The 18491-nt window shown below is 39.2% G+C and overlaps 1 protein-coding gene across 1 annotated transcript in view; it reads left to right on the forward strand.

The window, feature by feature from the left end:
• Window positions 1–18491, forward strand: part of LOC111147239 (dynein axonemal heavy chain 11) — a 320049-nt gene that overhangs the window by 251117 nt on the left and 50441 nt on the right. The window contains exons 64-66 of the mRNA XM_022503160.1: window positions 429–664; window positions 1829–1951; window positions 17675–17879. Coding sequence (XP_022358868.1) covers window positions 429–664; window positions 1829–1951; window positions 17675–17879 — 564 coding nt within the window. The remainder of the gene's footprint in view (window positions 1–428; window positions 665–1828; window positions 1952–17674; window positions 17880–18491) is intronic.

Here is an 18491-nt window from a genome sequence, read left to right on the forward strand (position 1 = left end):
TAATGTTGGCCTGTGCTACAGGATGAATTGCCTGAGCAAGATACTGCGTTTGAGCCTTGTTCATGTGGGACGATGACCCCCGGAGCAAGTACATTTCTGTTCTCCTGCGGTTCTTTCTGGTGTCTAAGCCCCCCTCCCCTTGGGGAAACAGCCAAGGATGTCTGCCTAGGGCCACGTTTCTTTCTCTTGAAGTCAGACGCAATAATAAACCACATGTTGAATACTGAATTTGACAGATTTCAGAGCGGTCAGTACCGTGTTTATAGGGTCAAATTGTGTTCCGCGGCAAGAGCTGCATTGGGCTTCCGAGAGCCCAGAGAGAACTGGCAGGTGTTGTCTTGGCTTTTATCTCTTGTTTTCTTGTCCGTCGCATGGAGTCTTTTCTCTCCCACCCTGGCAGTTGACTGTATTCAACTCTGATTCTCAAGGTTTCCATCCCCATAACCGAAGGCCTGGACTTGGTTGCCATGTTGACAGACGACGCTACCATTGCCACCTGGAATAATGAGGGACTGCCCAGTGACAGAATGTCGACCGAAAATGCCACTATCCTGACACACTGTGAGCGCTGGCCCCTGATGATCGATCCCCAGCAGCAGGGAATTAAGTGGATCAAGAATAAGTACGGAGCGGACCTGAAGGTCACACATTTGGGCCAGAAAGGGTACGTGAGATCGGCGGGATTGGCTTTCTGTTGAACGGCCATGAAATGGGTCTGATTTTTGCCAAGTCCGGTGTTGCCTGCCCTCTCTGCTACTGTGAAATGGGGCAGTATTGTTTATCTGCTTGCTCACGCTTCACATAAAGTATCTTTGTAGAGAGGGCCTCTCTGTTAGGTGGCATCCACTTACCTGAAGATGAAATTAAGCTGAAGGTGAGAACAAACCCTGCACCTGAGTGAAAAGATAGGTGGGTTTCATAAGGCCAAGAATGGAACAGGATGGACTGTTTTCCCTGAGGACATTTGGCATGGGGCAACACAGCAAAGGTCAGTGGGTGAGAAATCTATTCCCAAACACACACCTGGCCTGTTGTAGGATTTTAGCGTGCCTACAACCCCAACACTGCCTGAAGAGAATTTCCTAGTCAAGTTTTGTATATCGCCTTGGAGGACTGAATCTATTCTGAGACTGTCATTGGCGCCTCATGACATCACTCTTTGATAAATTTGTCTTGGACGAAGTTGGTCTTCAGTTAATATTGAATAATTTTAGACTTACTGGTATTTGATTTGACCCTTTCGTCATGTTTTCACATAGAAAATGAAATAAGGAATTTCTGCCGTTGTGCAGATAAATGTACTCCTTGCTTATCTGAAAACTTGAAGAAATTACTTTTGAGGGGGAGAGCCTATGTTTGGAGAGGGAGGATGAAATATAGTGATAATTTACCACTTGCCAAGACAGAACTTAAAGGTTTTAAAAAAAAAAAAAATCAATGCTTGACTAAACCACAAGGTATTTAATATATTTTGGATTTTTTTTTTTTTCTCAAAAAAGGGACCTATTAAATGAATTTAAATTTATGGTGTTTGGGTAAGTTACATTTGTCTCAACCATGGTTATTGTCAAAAGAACTAATTTACACATGGACTTATTCATACTGTTGAATTTCACTTGGAAGATATCACTGTGTAATTCATCTCAAAATCTAATCATGAATTTCTATGTAATCTAGTTGAATACTTTATGAAACAGTTTTCTCTAAGTTAGTCTGTCTCATTTTTAAAAATCTACATTAAATCAAATATAATTTAATATAAATAATTTTGGACATTTTTCCTGTGCTTATTTACTTGCTATTATCTCAATTCTGATTGAATTTTCAGGTTTTTGAATGCCATTGAAACTGCTTTGGCCTTTGGAGATGTCATCCTAGTTGAAAATCTGGAGGAAACACTAGATCCAGTCCTTGGTCCCCTTCTTGGTAGAAACACCATTAGAAAAGGAAAGTAAGTTTTCTTGAATTTTTCACCTCTAATTTTGCGCTACATATGAATGCACTCAGCAGCTTCTGTTAGCCTCAAAATCTGCACAATCCATTGGAATCTTGTTGGTGATGTTTCTGTTTCCATTCTGTGGCACCTCCATTCTAAGAAGCAACCTCAACACGATCCAGATTTGTAGACTATGTCTTTGGTAGATTTAGACTCAAGTTATCCAGTCCCTGATTTATAAACCAAAAAAATGCATTGTCACAAATCTGCGAGTAGTTGCTCCTTGATCAGTTCATACCAAAGAAGTTTAAGACTTTGCAAAACACCTTTAGTGTGTTTGTTTACCTAAACTGCCTATCTTCTGTATCCTTATTTACTTAATGTTTTTCTTTAGGACACTTCTAAGTCCACTCACTGTTTTTGGTTTAACTCAGCTTCATCCAAAGTTAATGACATCCACAAAATGAGGGGTTTACTGTGCTAGTTCTCTTTTTTCTAATACACTCACAATATGTGGAAAATAGATAATTTGAAAAAATTCATTAGTGGGCCCTTAAAATCATTCCCATACCGGCAGAGGTGCCACCAACATCTTGAGAACATGCCCTATGAGCTCTGTGTGATGTTCCGGATAGCTGCCATTCCCCTGGACACCTGACTGTCCAGGACATTGTCCCAGAGGCAGGGAATCCATCTGCACGGTCGTCATAGCACGGTCTATAATGTGTGAAAAGTCACATGTAGCCAGCATGTCTCTGACCGAGTCTTCACGGTAGCATTCCCTGTGCTCTCTGTGCCCTTCACGCAGGAAACCGACACTCCCTAGACAATTCACTGGGCTTCCTTCTCTTCTTATGTGTTTTTATTTTTTCCTTCAAAGAGCTATGATTTCAAAATTTCTCCCCCACCCTTCTTTGACACCCAGTCTCTGCCTCAAAGTTAACGGTCTCCTTTCTATCACCAGTTTATTCCTGTCAGTTTTAAGTGAAAATAGGTCTACTTAAGGATAACTAACTTGTTTTTTAAATAATCCCTAATGGATTAGTCGAGTATTTATAATACAAGTAAATCCATTTACAGTGACTGACAACTTATAATTGTTTAATAAGCCAAAATTTACCCAGCCAAGCATTTAGAAAAATTTAATAAGCTACTTGACAAGCTGCAACTCTGACATAAATATAATTGTAGCTGCGTCTGATGTGTTAAAAATACAGTGTAGAATCTTGAATGTCACTGAAGTGAAATCTTCGTTATTAAGATTTTGGCTGTATTAGTAAAGACCGAAAATTTTTTGTTTGTGAAATACACATTCTCTAGCTTTAACTTGGACCTTTTTTTTTAAAAAACTTGGATCTTTAATAACACAATTTAGGTATAAGAAATTTAGTGATTTTCTCTCTCTCCCTCTCATTCTTTCTCTCTCTCTCTAATTATATTATTAAATATATTATAAATATATAATATGATTTTATATTTTTATTTTTATATATTATATATGTATTTAAATATATAAGTAATATATAATAAATACACATAAAATATACATAATAAAACAAATATATAATACGTAATACATAAAATAATGATTATAATTTCATATTTTCTTGATATATTATATACTATATATGTATTTTAATATATAAGTAATACATAATATAAATATAATAAATATAAATATATAATTTTATGTATTACATATTTAAATATATAAGTAGTATATAATGAATATAAATAAAATATACAATATATTTTATATGTAAATTTTAAATTTTTATATGTATATTATATATTATACATGTGTATACACAGATGTATTATGTATACATAAATTTAAAATTTCCAGGGACTAATAAATTTGAGTCACAGTTTTTCTCCAGGATGGCTATAGTTTTCATATTATTGTGAATCCCAGAAGTCTTATATTTCAGAAACAAATTATGTAGAGCATCAAGGCTTTATCACAAACAGTCTAGAACACCTTATTCCAAATTATGTTATTTCCTGAATATGTACTCTTTATTAGGTTTTATGGAACTGATCTTATCATTCCAGCATTTTTTTAAAGACCAAGAGAATTTAAAATGATACGTAAGAATATAACAAATGGTGTTTACCACATGTAGTTATTACATTAATAATCCTAGTTCCTAAACCCTCACATGTGGGGACGATGATTTACATGAGTGTAAATTCTTATCTGTATCTCCAGTTTTTCCCCCTTCCCTCTCTCCTTGCAGATATTTTTAGTATCTTTTTCCGGAGAATCTGAGTGCTGGTGGACTCCTTACATACTGTATCAGTCACTAATAAAACTTCTCTGAGCACTGTTGACCAGGCGCTGTACTGGGCCCTGCAGATCCAAAGTATGATAGGGGAGAGAGCCAGCTTTTAAGGAAGCTCCATTTCCATAGGGGAAAGGCAGACCTGTAAACAGAAGAAATACTGTGCTGTTGGTGTGACGATAGAAGTACTCATGGCAGGGGTTCATCATTGCCAGAGTGTAGACTTGGAAAGACTTTGTGGAAAAAATGACATGGGATTACATTGACATTTAATATGAGTCTAGGAAGATGAGTGGGCATTTGTCAGACAGACAAGTGGGAGAGGGGAATTTTGGAATGAGAGAACTAAAACCAAATAGCAGAACACGGAACAGCCTCACAGCTTGGGGCAGGACTGCAAATGGGATCCACATCAGTGGAGAGTCTTGGGTTGGAAGGAATAAAGGACAGCAAGGCCTGGGTGAAGGGAAGCCTGAGAGATGGGCAGGACCTCCAGAGTGTGGAGGTCCTGGGTACCCACAGATCACTTCTAAGTTGGCCCTTTTTCTATAGGTTGATAATTTTTTTCTTTTCCCCAAACACACTAAAGGGGCCCATTCTTATCAGTAACATTAGCTGACAAGAGCAGTGGTTCTTATCCAAAGGACCTTGTCTTCCTGGGATAACAAATCTGGAGTCTCCATATTTTCACTTGAAAATCATGAGTAGGTCAGTGCGGAAGCTAGTGAAGACTCTTAAGCATGCTGGGAGGAATAGAATCAGATTTATTTCTGAAAGGGCATGCTGCTGGCATTGTATTTTTTTTTTTTTTAAGATTCTATTTATTTATTTGACAGCAAGAGAGGGAGAATAAGCAGGGGGAGTGGGAGAGGGAGAAGCAGGCTCCCCACTGAGCAAGGAACCTGCTGCGGGGCTCGATCCCAGGACTCTTGGATCATGACCTGAGCTGAAGGCAGAGGCTTAACATAGCTACCCAGGCACCCCAGCATTGTAAAGTATTGATTGAAGGGAAATGGACCAGAACCCATGGGGCCAGGATCTAATTAGCAAACAATGGCAGTCATCCTGTTGAGGCATGATATGACCCTAAATAAGGCAGTGATACTAGAAAAGCAGGAGAGGACAAATGAAAGAATTCTCAAGGAGTTAATTTCTTTTTTCTTTTTTAAGATTCTATTTATTTACTTGCCAGAAAGAGAGCAAGAGCAAGCGAGTACACAATCAGGGGGAGTGGCAGGCAAAAGGAGAAGCGGACTCCCCACTGATCAGGGATCCCAGTGCAGGCCTTGATCCTAGGACCCTGGGATCATGACCTGAGCTGAAGTCAGATGCTCAACCGACTGAGCCACCCAGGCATCCCTCAAGGAGTTAATTTTATCAGTTTGTGGTTGTTAATGGGATTTTGTTGTTAGGGAAAAAACAGAAGGTTCAAGTGTGATTTCCAGTCTTCTGCCAGGTTAAATGATGGTGTGACTTATGGGGAGTTGTGGTACAGCAATAGGAGTAAGTGTAGGGAAAGAGGTAATGATTTCATTTATTAGACTTTCAAAGATGAAGGTCCTACTTTAAGATTCTCAGAAAGGAAGTCTAAGAAGCCAGTGGGCATGTGAGTATGGAGCTTGATAAGGAGATCTTGGGGAATATCTACATGGAGAGGTAGTTAAACCAGCTTAGTAGATGTGATTTTTTTTTTTTTTTTTTGAAGATGTATTTATTTTTGAGAGAGCGCACATGTGTATGTGAGCAGGGGGAGGGGCAGAGGGAAAGAATCTTGAAGCCAACTCCACACTGAACAGGGAGGCTGATACGGGCTCAGTTCCAAGACCCATGAAATCATGACCTGAGCTGAAACCAAGAGTCAGACACTTAACCCTGAGCCACCCAGGAGCCCCTGTAGGTGTGATTTATTTAAGCATATCTTCTACAGTCAGAAGATCAGAGGTCACACTCACTTCACAGATGAGAAAAGCTAAATGTCCTCTTGAATGCCCTATGATCATATAAAGTTTAATACATAGGTGGAAACATCGTTTCTTAAGTTTTTCCAAAAAAATAGGCACTACCTTCTTTCAATAGAATTCCTATGAGTGCCACTTGGCCATCGTACCTCTCCCTACTCTTTTTTTTCCCTAAACCTTGTTTATTTTCTCATCAGTGTTTTGGAATTCATGTTTCTTCTTCTTTTTTTTTAATCTACATCTTACAGTATAGTTCAGACCTTTCATTTCTTTATGCTGAATGAAGTAATGTCTTTACATTCTCACTCTGCTCATTCCTCTCCAACCCAGAGAGTGGTTAAAATGATCTTTCCCTAATATTGTTTCTATTGCTGGTCTGTTGAAGAATCTGTTAAGAATTCTCTGTTGCCTATTACATTAAATTGAAATGAAGCTCTTCTCTGAGGCCTTGAAATGCTTTACCTGTTTGATACTTCTTATTTCCTTCATTCACACAGATTAATTGCCCCCTCCTATGATATGCTATTTTACTTACCTTGTCTTTCTACAAATCCCAAATTCACTTAATTCAGAGTTCAACTGCTATTTAATTAATTAAATGGGAATTTTAAGTTTCCACTTTCATTGCTTCCCACTCACAGTCCATTCTGTACTGGGCCACTGTGACATCCTGCCTTTATCTGTCCCTCTTAGGATTTTTTTTCTCCAGTGCTGCATCTGTATTAAATTGCAAGTTCTCCATGGATAAGAAACATCTATGTCTTTAGAAAGATGGTTAACCGAAGTAAAAATAATCAAAACATAGACTTATTTCGGGCATTATGGCAGATTAGATGTGTGAATGCTGAAAAACAACAAAATATGTTAAAATAGTCACACCTTCTGGCACTTGGTTGACAAAGTGCAACCAAAAAGTGGGAATTGGATAGACAAGGAACACCAAAGCTGATTTTCTTCTTGAGGTTTCTGCGTGGTTGTAAATTTTCTAACAGACATCCCAATCTCATGTCCAGCAATGAACATTTTACTTAATTTTTTTTCCTGCTCCCTTCCATCTTTACATGTCTATGTTGTTCTTTCTATGCCATTACCTTGTGGCTGCAGATGTTTCCCTTCGCATTGTAAAGGCAAGGTAGCATTGAAACCCAGGAAAGGGGGTGGGGGGACACAACCCACAAGGATTGCAGCGCCCCTGTGTTTACCCAGCATGTCCTCACTGCCTCTCAGTCCTCCCACGCAGGTAGGATATCATTTGCATTTTTTTGCAAGTCACATCCTTCACAGAGTTTTCTGATATTAATAGTGCTTTTGTTTATTTTAGTTCTGTTTGTGTTAGGGGCCTTTTTAAAACCAATATTAGTTGATTCTTCCTAATAATGAATGTCTGAGAAGACGCTTGTGATAGATACAGCAGAGTCCAAAAGTTGAAGTTCATTAATAATTGGAATGTTGCGGAGTATGAAGTAATGAATACTAATTACTCCTTTCATGTCTGACAGGTCCCTGTGGACCAATACATCAGCCCAGACTTTAATTTGGTTCTAGTAATGGTTTCATCAATAGCACATTAAATCTGCGTTTGAGAAGATATACAGTTGAACCTGACCCACATAGTAGATACCACTGTCATAAAATGGCCACAGGCTGACAACAGCTGGGTAATTACAAATAATTAAATCCACCAAACTCCAGACAATCCTAATTTTAACTAAAATACATCTTATCATATCAATCGACAGAAAACATATCGGAGAAGATTTATCAACATGTACTTTTTGCAAAGCAAATTTACTGGCTTACATGTTAGGGAAGTTGCTGATCTGTGAAGCATCTTCATAAAATTGTATCTCTTCAATCTTTCAAATCCCCCCAAATATTACTGAAGTCGTTTTTTTTTTCTTTTTTATTATTAATTTTTTTTAATTTTATTTTTTATAAACATATAATATATTTTTATCCCCAGGGGTACAAGTCTGTGAATCGCCACTGAAGTCGTTTTTTAACTTTAATCTTAGCTGGAGCAACCTTACTGTGAGATGTATTTCAGGTGGTTTCTGAGCATATAAATATTTTTTAGAAAACACTTTATACTTTCCCCATATTTTTCATGTAATTGTCCTTTTAATGAATCCTTAAGTAGCATGTCATATAAAGAAACTTACAACTAACAAATATTAACTATATGATTATAAATTTATTTTATAGAACTATTATAATGAAAGATACTTTACAGATATTTATCATGACTGTGTTTCCTAAAAGTGCTACTAAGATTAATTGGGAGAATTGCCTACAGTTAGCAAGGTTTCAGTTTATTCGGTAATATTATTTGGTAAAATTATCAACCTATGGGTTTGATGCTACATGATTGTACAACAGTTGATATTAGATCCGTTTAAATAGATGAGGGCTTGGGTTGGACTTAAGATAGAGAACCATGTTAAATTAAATCCCACACTGTGGCAAAATGTGCTCTCTTGAACTAGGAGCTTCTTTTTAAATAAATTCAGGAGGTATGTAGTCTTATCATTATAACACTTGTGGATAGGAATTGCTTAATTTTCAAGTTAATTCATGCCCTGATATAGTAGAATTCAGCATTCTAGTCCCCCCTAATTTTTAAGGTTTAATTACAGGAAAGACCTTTCTGTTAAATTCGGTCAAGTTGTTTTGTTGTTGTTGTTGTTGTTGTTGTTGTTGTTGATTTAAGGATAACATTCAGGGGTACCTGGGTGGCTCAGTGGGTTAAGCATCTGCCTTTGGCCTGGTCATGATCTCAGGGTCCTGGGATCAAGCCCTGCATCTGCCTCCCTGCTTGGCCGGGAGTCTGCTCTCCCTCTCTCACTCATGCTTACAATCTCTCTCTCTCTCTCTTTCAAATAAATCAAAATAATTAAAAACAAAACAAAACATTCACTGTCTTTAGATAATCCACACACATTCATAGTCATCTTGGGTAGTAGTTGTTTGACTTGATGTGAAGGCAAATTCCAAATAGGTCACTGATAAAGAATCTTTACTTTCTTGAAAAAAGCAAATTTCTGGGACGCCTGCGTGGCTTAGTTGGTTAAACTGCTGCCTTCGGCTCAGGTCATGATCCCAGGGTCCTGGGATCGAGTCCCGCATTGGGCTCCTTACTCAGAAAAGAGCCTGCTTCTCTCTCTGCCTCTGCCTGTGCGCACTCTCTCTCCCTGACAAATAAATAAATAAATAAATAAATAAATAAATAAAATCTTTAGAAAAAAGCAAATTTCCCTTTAAAAAAATGCAAACAGAACCAGAATTTCTTTTTCATGATACATTATAATATTTAAATATGGCTATATTGAAATATAAAATAGAGATAAACATATACATATGTCATCATATTGAACACAATATATGTAAAATGTATACATATTCTGTTTCCCAGAAGGGAAATAATCAGCTAGGATTTTCTTTTTTAGCTTCCTTATTTCTTTCCGCATGAGAGTACCTGGAGTCCCTGCACCAGCAGTCTTTTTTTTTTTTTTAATTGAAGTTTGCTTTTATCTGAGAAGGACGTGTTGGTTATATTAACTATATGAAGCAGCAAGACAATTAACTCATTTCTATTCAGCACTTCTTTCTTCCTTTTCCTGGGCCGTCTTGCCAGCTGTGCGGCCTTCAGCCCAAACCTTTCCCCAGGAGCAGGGGTTGACCAACTCCATGGGGCCCCCCCCATGGGGTTGCTAAGTAACACAGCCGCATGGCGAGGGCCGCCCACCACCGTGCTCTCGGCCGGAGCCATCGGGGCTCCCAAGCCTCATTGAGAAGCATTTAATTTGAAGCAGCAGGACATGTAGTAAAGCTTTTAGATGTCCATTGAAAAGTTTGGGTTTTTTTCCTTTTCTTTTCCCTAAGTGTGTTTTTTCTGCAACGACTATATTATTTTCTTATCTCAAAACCCACCCGCCATCTTTCTACCTTGACAAGCAGGGCCTGGTGAGAGGCCTGGAGAATTCCTCCAGTCCAGGGAACTTGTGAGCTCTCTGAATTGCCCATCATAGAGGAAGGCCCTTCAGGGTGCTAATACAGTGTCGCAGGAAATTTCTCTCTCCACGGCATTGTGAGAAAGGTTTTGCAAATCTTTCTTAAAACAGTCCTCCTGCAGCGGGTCCTTTTTCTAAATTGAATATGCTGCTTTTCCAAGTTTTGTTTTAGATGGCAATAAAAAATAATGATGGTGTTTGTTCATGTACTCAGAATATCTAATCACTAGAGAAAGTCATTTCGGTTTTTATGATCCAGGACTGATGGCATTTTCAGCAGCAGCTACACTAAATCTTGAGAACAGTTCCAACAAAAGGAGAAGATACTTCCTCCATCTCCGGGTAGATATCTTGAATATAAGATCTCCACCTTGAGAGTCTCATCTTGATTATGTTGAGATAATGGTGCCTCAACTCACAGAGATTCTGGTTTTCAGAATCATTTCAGAATCTCACAGACACATTTCTGGGAGAAATGTTTCCCCACGTCTGTCACAGATGTGCTGTGACTATTAGACATGAATTCATTTCACATGTATTTATATCGGTCCTCTACAGTAGAAATGACCTGTGACTTGAAGAAAGTAGGAATCTTTTCATCCCAAAGCCCCTTTCGGCTGGATTTTGAATAAACTCTGAAAGAATTTTGAAGTTCCCATTGTACCTGATTTTTATGTAAACCTGACCTATGAAAAAAACTGAATTAATAGTTACTTTGTAGATGATAGTCTTTTATACAATAATTTATGCAGCTGACATGAGCATTTGGCATATTTAAAAGACTACTTTTTTCCCTTAAAGCCAGAAGATAGAAAATTTTTCTGTATGTTGAGTGATTTATTTTTAAATTTTATAAATTAATTCATTTGATGAATTCAGCTACCAGAAATTCAGCTCTTTGGTTAGACCTGGACACCTCAACAATCAGTGCTATTCTCCTTCATAAGCAAGGACAGAATGTCAAAGCAAAGATCAGAAGGGGATGTTCTCTGGGCTTCATCTCTATCTTCTTTTCTCTGGTGGCCACAGATTGTACTGAGTCGGTCATAAGTTCTCAGTAGCCTCTTGTGATCGACGGTGAGACAGGTCGATGGAGGCTGGGGTCACCAGCTGTCCCCATCATACAGAGCAAATTAACTTGCAGTATGGTGCAGTGAAATGAACTTTATACTAGGAGTCTAGAGACCCAGGTTCTAGTCCCAGTTCTGCCACTAAGCTCTGTGACCTTGGGCAAGTCATAAACTCTTTGGGTCCATAAAAGGGAATCAGTTGAATGGTCTCTAGGGGAACTTCCTGCTCTAAAAGTACAAGTCTACCAGGTGAAACAATGTTTTTGATTCACCCTCTGTCCTATCTGGTAAAACCATATTGTTTGTACTGGGGAAGATAATTTTATATCTGATCTGAGGTCGTATAATTGGTCTCTAACCTCCACACGAGGCATTCTGAGAAAAAGGGGCAGGAATTGGTCACTCCCTTGGAGAGATGGGAAAAAAACATATGGGAGCAACCCCAGCCAGCTTCAGAGATATTTCTGGCCCACATGATTCTCCGTGGGATCCAGTGTCAGGGGCAAATCCTGCTTGTGGGGGGCATGGGGCTGGAAAATGGGTTGTAAATGACTGCTTTAAGATAATAGCCATACTTGCAAGTGTTATGTTTTTCTTCACACCTGTTGTAGCTTCTCATTGGAGTTCAAGTTCAAGAGCTTTTGCTGGTTGCTGTATTCTAGAAGTCATAACCTCTGGGCTCGTGTCAACAAAGTGATTGTTTGCTTTTCCACCCCTCTGGTTAACTCGGTTGTTTTTTGGATCCTTCAAATCATAAGAGAGCACTAGCTGTGTGTTTAATTTTCCCAGATAGGAGATTAACCAAAAATTAACCTAGCAGCAATGATAAAACCCACTGAGTCATTATGCAGTTTTTGCCTTTCATAGATCATAAACACCCCAACTGAGGATAATTTACTATCACTGGGAAATTTGAACCTATGAAATAATGAAATAATGTTTCCAAGCAAAATGTAAAACCCAGTTTTATAGGTAGACATCCTTCTATTTTCCTCTAACTGTCTCTTCGGTGAGAAAATCGGACCTGTCTCTCAAGCCGACCAATTCCCCATTCTCAAACTGGGGTATGTGAACACTCCAGGTCACATGTAGGTGTAGAACGGGGGTGTGCAAGGGAAATAGGAGCCACAGAGTCATCTCTGAGCTCTCTCATGGAGCATCACACTAACTCAGGTATCTGCTGAGTATTTACCCAGTTGAAAATGTTTGCCACCTACACCCAGAAGCAAAGTTGTTCAAACCTCATGCTTCGTATTGGCCAGTCTCACACTTTTTCTTTTTCTTGAAAGCCCAGGGAGGGGAGCAATGTTAGGTGTAGTAGCTGATTGGAAAAATTATAGCTTGGTGGTACTAGGAAATGGAGTGTGATTAGCTGTTGTTTACTTGCAAGGAGATGACATTCATACCAGTAACCATAGGGTCCTCTGGAGTGGAGATAGCCAAACAACCGGTCTTGATGCAACCCTTCTTTGTCAACAAAGAAGAATATTTGGGAAAGATGTATGCAGCCTACAAAATCTGAAGTATGGATTCTCTGGCCCCTTATGGAAATAGTTCTCCAACCCCTCTCTAGAGAGATTTCTCCCTGAGGCCTGAACAGCTAGGACTTCCAGAAATAAGGTAGTCATCTTGTGCGGCTTGTTCTAATTCTTATATGTGTACTTCTTATATGTGTACGTACGTACGTACATGTACACACACACATACACACACACACACACACACACACACTTCACATGCAAACATCAAAATTAAACTTCTTACTTCAGTTCCTCAGCCCGCCACACGGACCTGGCCCAGTGGATAACAATGAGGAAAACTGTGAAGTTGGTTCATTCGGTATTCTTCATTAAAGTGCACATTTTTAAGTGGTAAAATATTTAAATTTTCTTCTCATCTGGGGATATAGGTTAGTGATTAAAACAGAAAGTTTATGAGGTGTGAACTCAAATCCAGTAAAAATTCATAAGCAAATTAGGGAATATTGAATCTGAGGTCATGAAAGGTGGTGACAGATAGCATATCCGAGATACTGCCCTGAGGAAGAAAGAATTCAAACCAAAATGGAGCAGTTAATCACAAGATCACAAGACATACCAGAGGTTTTATTTTAAGTTTGGATTTTTATCAATGTGGTGATAGAAATGAGTATCAGCTTTGGTATCACTTATGTTTGGGAACCCCAAGCACAGTAATGAAAGCTTCACTCTTGAAAGTTCCTTTAGAAGCCAGTCAGTGAATAGTGCTAGCAAAGAAAGATCTTTCTCAAAGCTACCTTTGAGATTAACTTTGGAAGCCCTTGAAAGAGAAGCTCAAGCAATGGGAGAAATTTTGATCATGCTTCAAGTAAAGGTGTGATCGAATATGTCTTCATCAAAAAGAATTGGGCTAACCAACAGAGACGTGACATAGTATGGTCTTATGTGACGAGATTATCTTTCTTTGGGGTATATACCCAGGAGCAGAATATTTGGATTAAATGGTAGCTGTGTGTATAAGATTTTGAGAAACTCAAGTTGCCTACTAAAGTGGTTTTACCATTTTCCATTCCCACCAGCAATGTACAGGGGTTATGATCTCTCTCTCTCTCTCCTTGTCAGCACTTGTTACTACTGTCTTTGGGGGTTGGTTTGGTTGTCATCTAGTGAGTGTGAAGTGGCACCTTTTATTTGGATTTCCCTGATGACTCATAGTGTTAAATATCTTTTCAGATGCTTATTGGCCATTTGTATATATTCTTTGAAGAGATGTCGTTTCACATTCTTCACCTCTCTTTGATCTTGATATGACTGTCATGTTATATCAAGATATTTCAGAGGCATATCTTTGATCTTGAGAGGACTGTTATGTTGTAGGCAATTAATGTGTTTTCATTTATTGAACAGACTAAACAGAAGAATGGCTGCATCAGTATGTAAGATGTTATGGTCATAATGCCTGTTAGGGGGGAGTTAAGTAATAATGTTTGTGAGAGCAGAGACTGTGCCTATTAGATGCCCCGTGCCTACAGGACTCTCCAACAGCTTGGCGTGGTGTAGGTGTTCAGTCACTGCCTTTTGAGTGAATGAATGTTTGGTTGTAACATGTTTTTCTATAAAAACAAAGAACTGAAGAAATTATCAATAAGGTATGTGATGATTTTAATGAGATAATATCAGCTGGAAAATATTTGCAAACCTGTAAACAGATGGTATTATTTCCATGACCTGTGAAACAAGGGCTTAGGGCCACTGTGCTCATTGGATACACCAACAGCTGCTCTCTGGTTCATTCATAACATTTGGCCTGTGGTTCATTCATCTCTCTTTTTTTTTCCCCTCAGTGTTTCTCTCTAATGATGATGTGAATGCTCATTTTTTTAAAATTTTTTAAGACTTTATTTACTTACTTGAGAGAGAGCACAAGCAAAGGGAGGGGCAGAGGGCAGGGAAAAGTAGACTCCCCACTGAGCAGGGAGCCTGATGCGGGGCTCGATCCCAGGACCCCAGGGTCATGACCTGAGCTGAAGACAGATGCTTAACTGACTGAGCCACCGAGATGCCCCTATTTTTTTTTAAAGATTTTATTTATTTATTTGACAGAGATCATAAGTAGGCAGAGACGCAGGCAGAGAGAGAGGAGGAAACAGGATCCCTGCTGAGCAGAGAGCCCGATGCGGGGCTCAATCCCAGGACCCTGAGATCATGACCTGAGCCGAAGGCAGAGGCTTTAACCCACTGAGCCACCCAGGGGTCCCTATTTTTCATTTTTTTTTTAAAGGGAAGCATATTATACAAATACTATATCAGCTTAGAAGAAAGTTGCTACCTGAATTGCTCTTCATCCTTCTAGGAAAAAAATATTCAAGCGTAGAAACACAGTAAAAACAACCCAAAACTAGATCACATGAATGGATTGACCATTCAGCTTGATAAAGAATGCTTCCAATGGTTTGTTTGGCAGATCTTTTTCAAGCTTAGAATCCTGTAAAAGTTTTTGCTGAAAATATAAGATCATTACAATGCAAACAAAATTTGAGAGCTGGATGAGGAGGTAATGAGTCTTATCTGTCTTTCGAGATTCTTAGCTATAGTGACTAAAGCTTTAGTGATTAAGAGGGATTCTGTGCTAAAAGCTTTAGTGATTTAAGAAAACTGACTTTTAAAATAATCATTACACACTACCATTGTTTTACAGAATTCTTCCTTGTCAGATAAAATGGCCAGTGGTTCAGAAGGCTTTTCTTCACTAAGAGGCCCAAGAGACTAACCTCAGAGTAAGATAAAATTACGAAATATCCGCCAGCAGCATCCTAAAATATTGCTACATCACAAATTTGGGGCATCGCTCCTCAAGTTTAAAAAAAGTTGTTGCAAGTATTGTGGCATTTTAATAAAAAGGAATGTTGCCTGAATGCTGAACTTGTTTTTCAATGTCCTTCTTTTGAATTCATCCAGTTTTCCAAAATTGATAAATTTCATGAAATAACATTTTGTCTGTAAGTCAGTGAGTTAAGTAGTATTTTCAAAAAATACTGTATTTACATAAAAATAATATGGCCTTTGGATAACTTTCTGTCACATTAGAATACCTCTACAATTAAAATACAATATACACTGACTATGGAAGAATGCAGAAGTTTTGTATTTAATATAAAATAGGAGACTGAGAAGATACTCTGTTTCAGACTCACTTGTAGGCTTCTTACATGTAATTTTCCTCCTATGCAGTTCAGACCTCTTTGGTGGAAGAGTCTGAAAAATTTCAGTATTTGTCATTTGTTTGTTGCATGAATTTTAAAACCCTTCTACAGAATCCTTGTAGCAGGTTCCTGGCAGAAAAACAAGACCACAAAGTAGGCTGGAAATTTTAATAGAATTAACAGAGTGACTGTTGACAGAAAGAATGTTCAGAGGGAAGCTTAAAGGAGCCCAGGAGTCCAGGCAACCAGGGATCTACAACATCAGGAAGCCATTACCACCTCTAGGCCCAAAGGTGTTATTTGGTCCTGTGAGTAGAGCTGTGGAAAGAGGCCCATCCCAAACCCGTAATACGGTCATGGCAAGACACAGCCTCCCCCAGACCACAGCACCAAGGCAGGGAAGATCTGCCTCAAACTTCCCCTCCTGTACTGCCATGTCTTGCTAGTGCTTCCATTGGCCAACATCCTTCCAGAACCCAGAGGACACCAGAGCCTGGGTGATGAGGTCCTTACAAGTTAGACCTCAGTATCTGAGGTAGAAAAAAATGAGACCCTCCCCCGAGGGTGAGGCTGTGTCCTTGTAGAGCTTTGCTTGCAATTCCAGAAACCACCTCCATCTAGCTGAAACCAAACAAAGACTGAACCCGAACGTCACAAGGCTGCAGGGTGTCATGGCAACTGTGTTTAAAAGGCAGTCAGGCTTCAAGGAACATGGGACCTGGAAGCCTGTAGAATCCAGAACCTGCTCCCTTTGTATGACTCTGCAACCTGAATATTGGTTGACTCTTCCCCGGGGAAACCAGGAATGTCTTTCTCTGCTGTGTGGTTTACCAGAAGGAAAGGGTGACATCAGCATGAGCCTAAAGGTTCCATTTCCAATTCTCCCTTCTCTTTGTTCCAATCCCAAGTCCCAGGAGAGCTCACTCTGGGGTGTTTTGAAGTGCCTGCTTCTGGTCCCTATGACCGAGGTAACTGGAATGTAGGATAGAAGCATGGTTGTCAAGATCCCGCCCATGTGCATTCCATACAGGAGGCTGCTTAAACTTTGCTTTTGAGCCAGTACCAAAAATCCTGAAATAGTAATTTAAAGTGTAGGTGTATTTCTAATATGTATATAAATTTTAAGTATATATACACTTAATACACACACACAGATACATGCAAACACATACTCATCCTTTCAGAACAGCAGTGTTTAGGGATGTCTAGGATGGCTCAGTCGGTTAAGCATCTGCCTTCAGCTCAGGGTGCAATACCAGGGTCCTGGGATCAAGACCCATATCAGGCTCCTTGCTCAACAGGGAGCCTGCTTCTCCCTCTGCCTGCCACTCCCCCTGCTTGTGCTCTCTCTCTCTCTCTCTCTGACAAAAAAATAAATAAAATCTTAAAAAAAAAAAAGAATAGAAATGTTTAATAGAAGCTTAATCACAGAAGTATAATAGAAGCTAATGTTTGTTGTTATACAACCTTCGTATGAAGCACTGCATTTTCTTGTTATGGTGACATTACGAGACGAGTACTGTTAACACCATTTTGCATGTAAACAGTCCTATAGAAGTTTAGTGGATAATTCCTATTTCTTCTGTACTTTTAGGGAGACATGGTAGCTGAAAAATCCTGAATTACCTGGTCTTACAGCCTGGATACATTATTGGAATAGAGGAAATGGAATGCCCCTATATATCAGTTATGGTTCATGGGAATCTCCTGAATGTTTGTGTTGTGCCCCTTTAGATACATCAGGATTGGAGACAAAGAATGTGAATTTAACAAGAACTTCCGCCTTATCCTTCACACAAAGCTGGCAAATCCTCACTATAAGCCGGAATTGCAGGCTCAAACAACACTCCTCAATTTCACTGTCACAGAAGACGGTCTAGAAGCCCAGCTCCTGGCAGAGGTGGTCAGTATGGAAAGGCCAGATCTGGAGAAACTTAAGGTAAAAATTACAAAACCATCCATCAACACTTAACCTGGTATCTGCTTTGCCCAAGTTACAGTGCTTAGCCCCAGGAGTGTAAGATAGGATACTTGCCCACCTGGGGTTTACACTCTGAGAAAAATGAGGATGTATGTGAACAGTTAACACTTTAAGGGCTCTCCTGTTAAAGCAGGTAGTTAGCAGCCTGCCCCCAGTAGGAGATGGGCTTGCTGTAGTTTGATGCAGGTGACAAGGACAAGCAAGGAGATGTAGGAGTCATGGGAAACAGAAGGAGAGAAGCAGGAACATGTCCCGATAGGTTCAGTGATGATAGTCGAAATCAGCCAGGGCAAAAGAACAAAAAAGAGGAGTAATGGAATAAAGCTGGAAATATTGAGGGGCTCATAGCTGATGATGACTAGCACTTAAAGGAAAATGTATGGCTTTAAGTACAGTGATTAAGAAAAAAATAATAAAAATGAGCATTGAATTAAAAAACAAAAACAAACAAAACAAGAAAAAAGCCCCCAAACAACAAATGAAGCCTGAAAATGTAGAAGGAAGTCAGTAGCCGAGGTGAGTCGTTGCAGCAGAGATTGTATGTCCTGCCAAACCAAAGGTACTGGCCAT

Source organism: Enhydra lutris, unplaced genomic scaffold, assembly GCF_002288905.1.
Source record: "Enhydra lutris kenyoni isolate GAN:26980312 unplaced genomic scaffold, ASM228890v2 scaffoldscaffold16, whole genome shotgun sequence".
Lineage (NCBI taxonomy): Eukaryota > Metazoa > Chordata > Mammalia > Carnivora > Mustelidae > Enhydra > Enhydra lutris.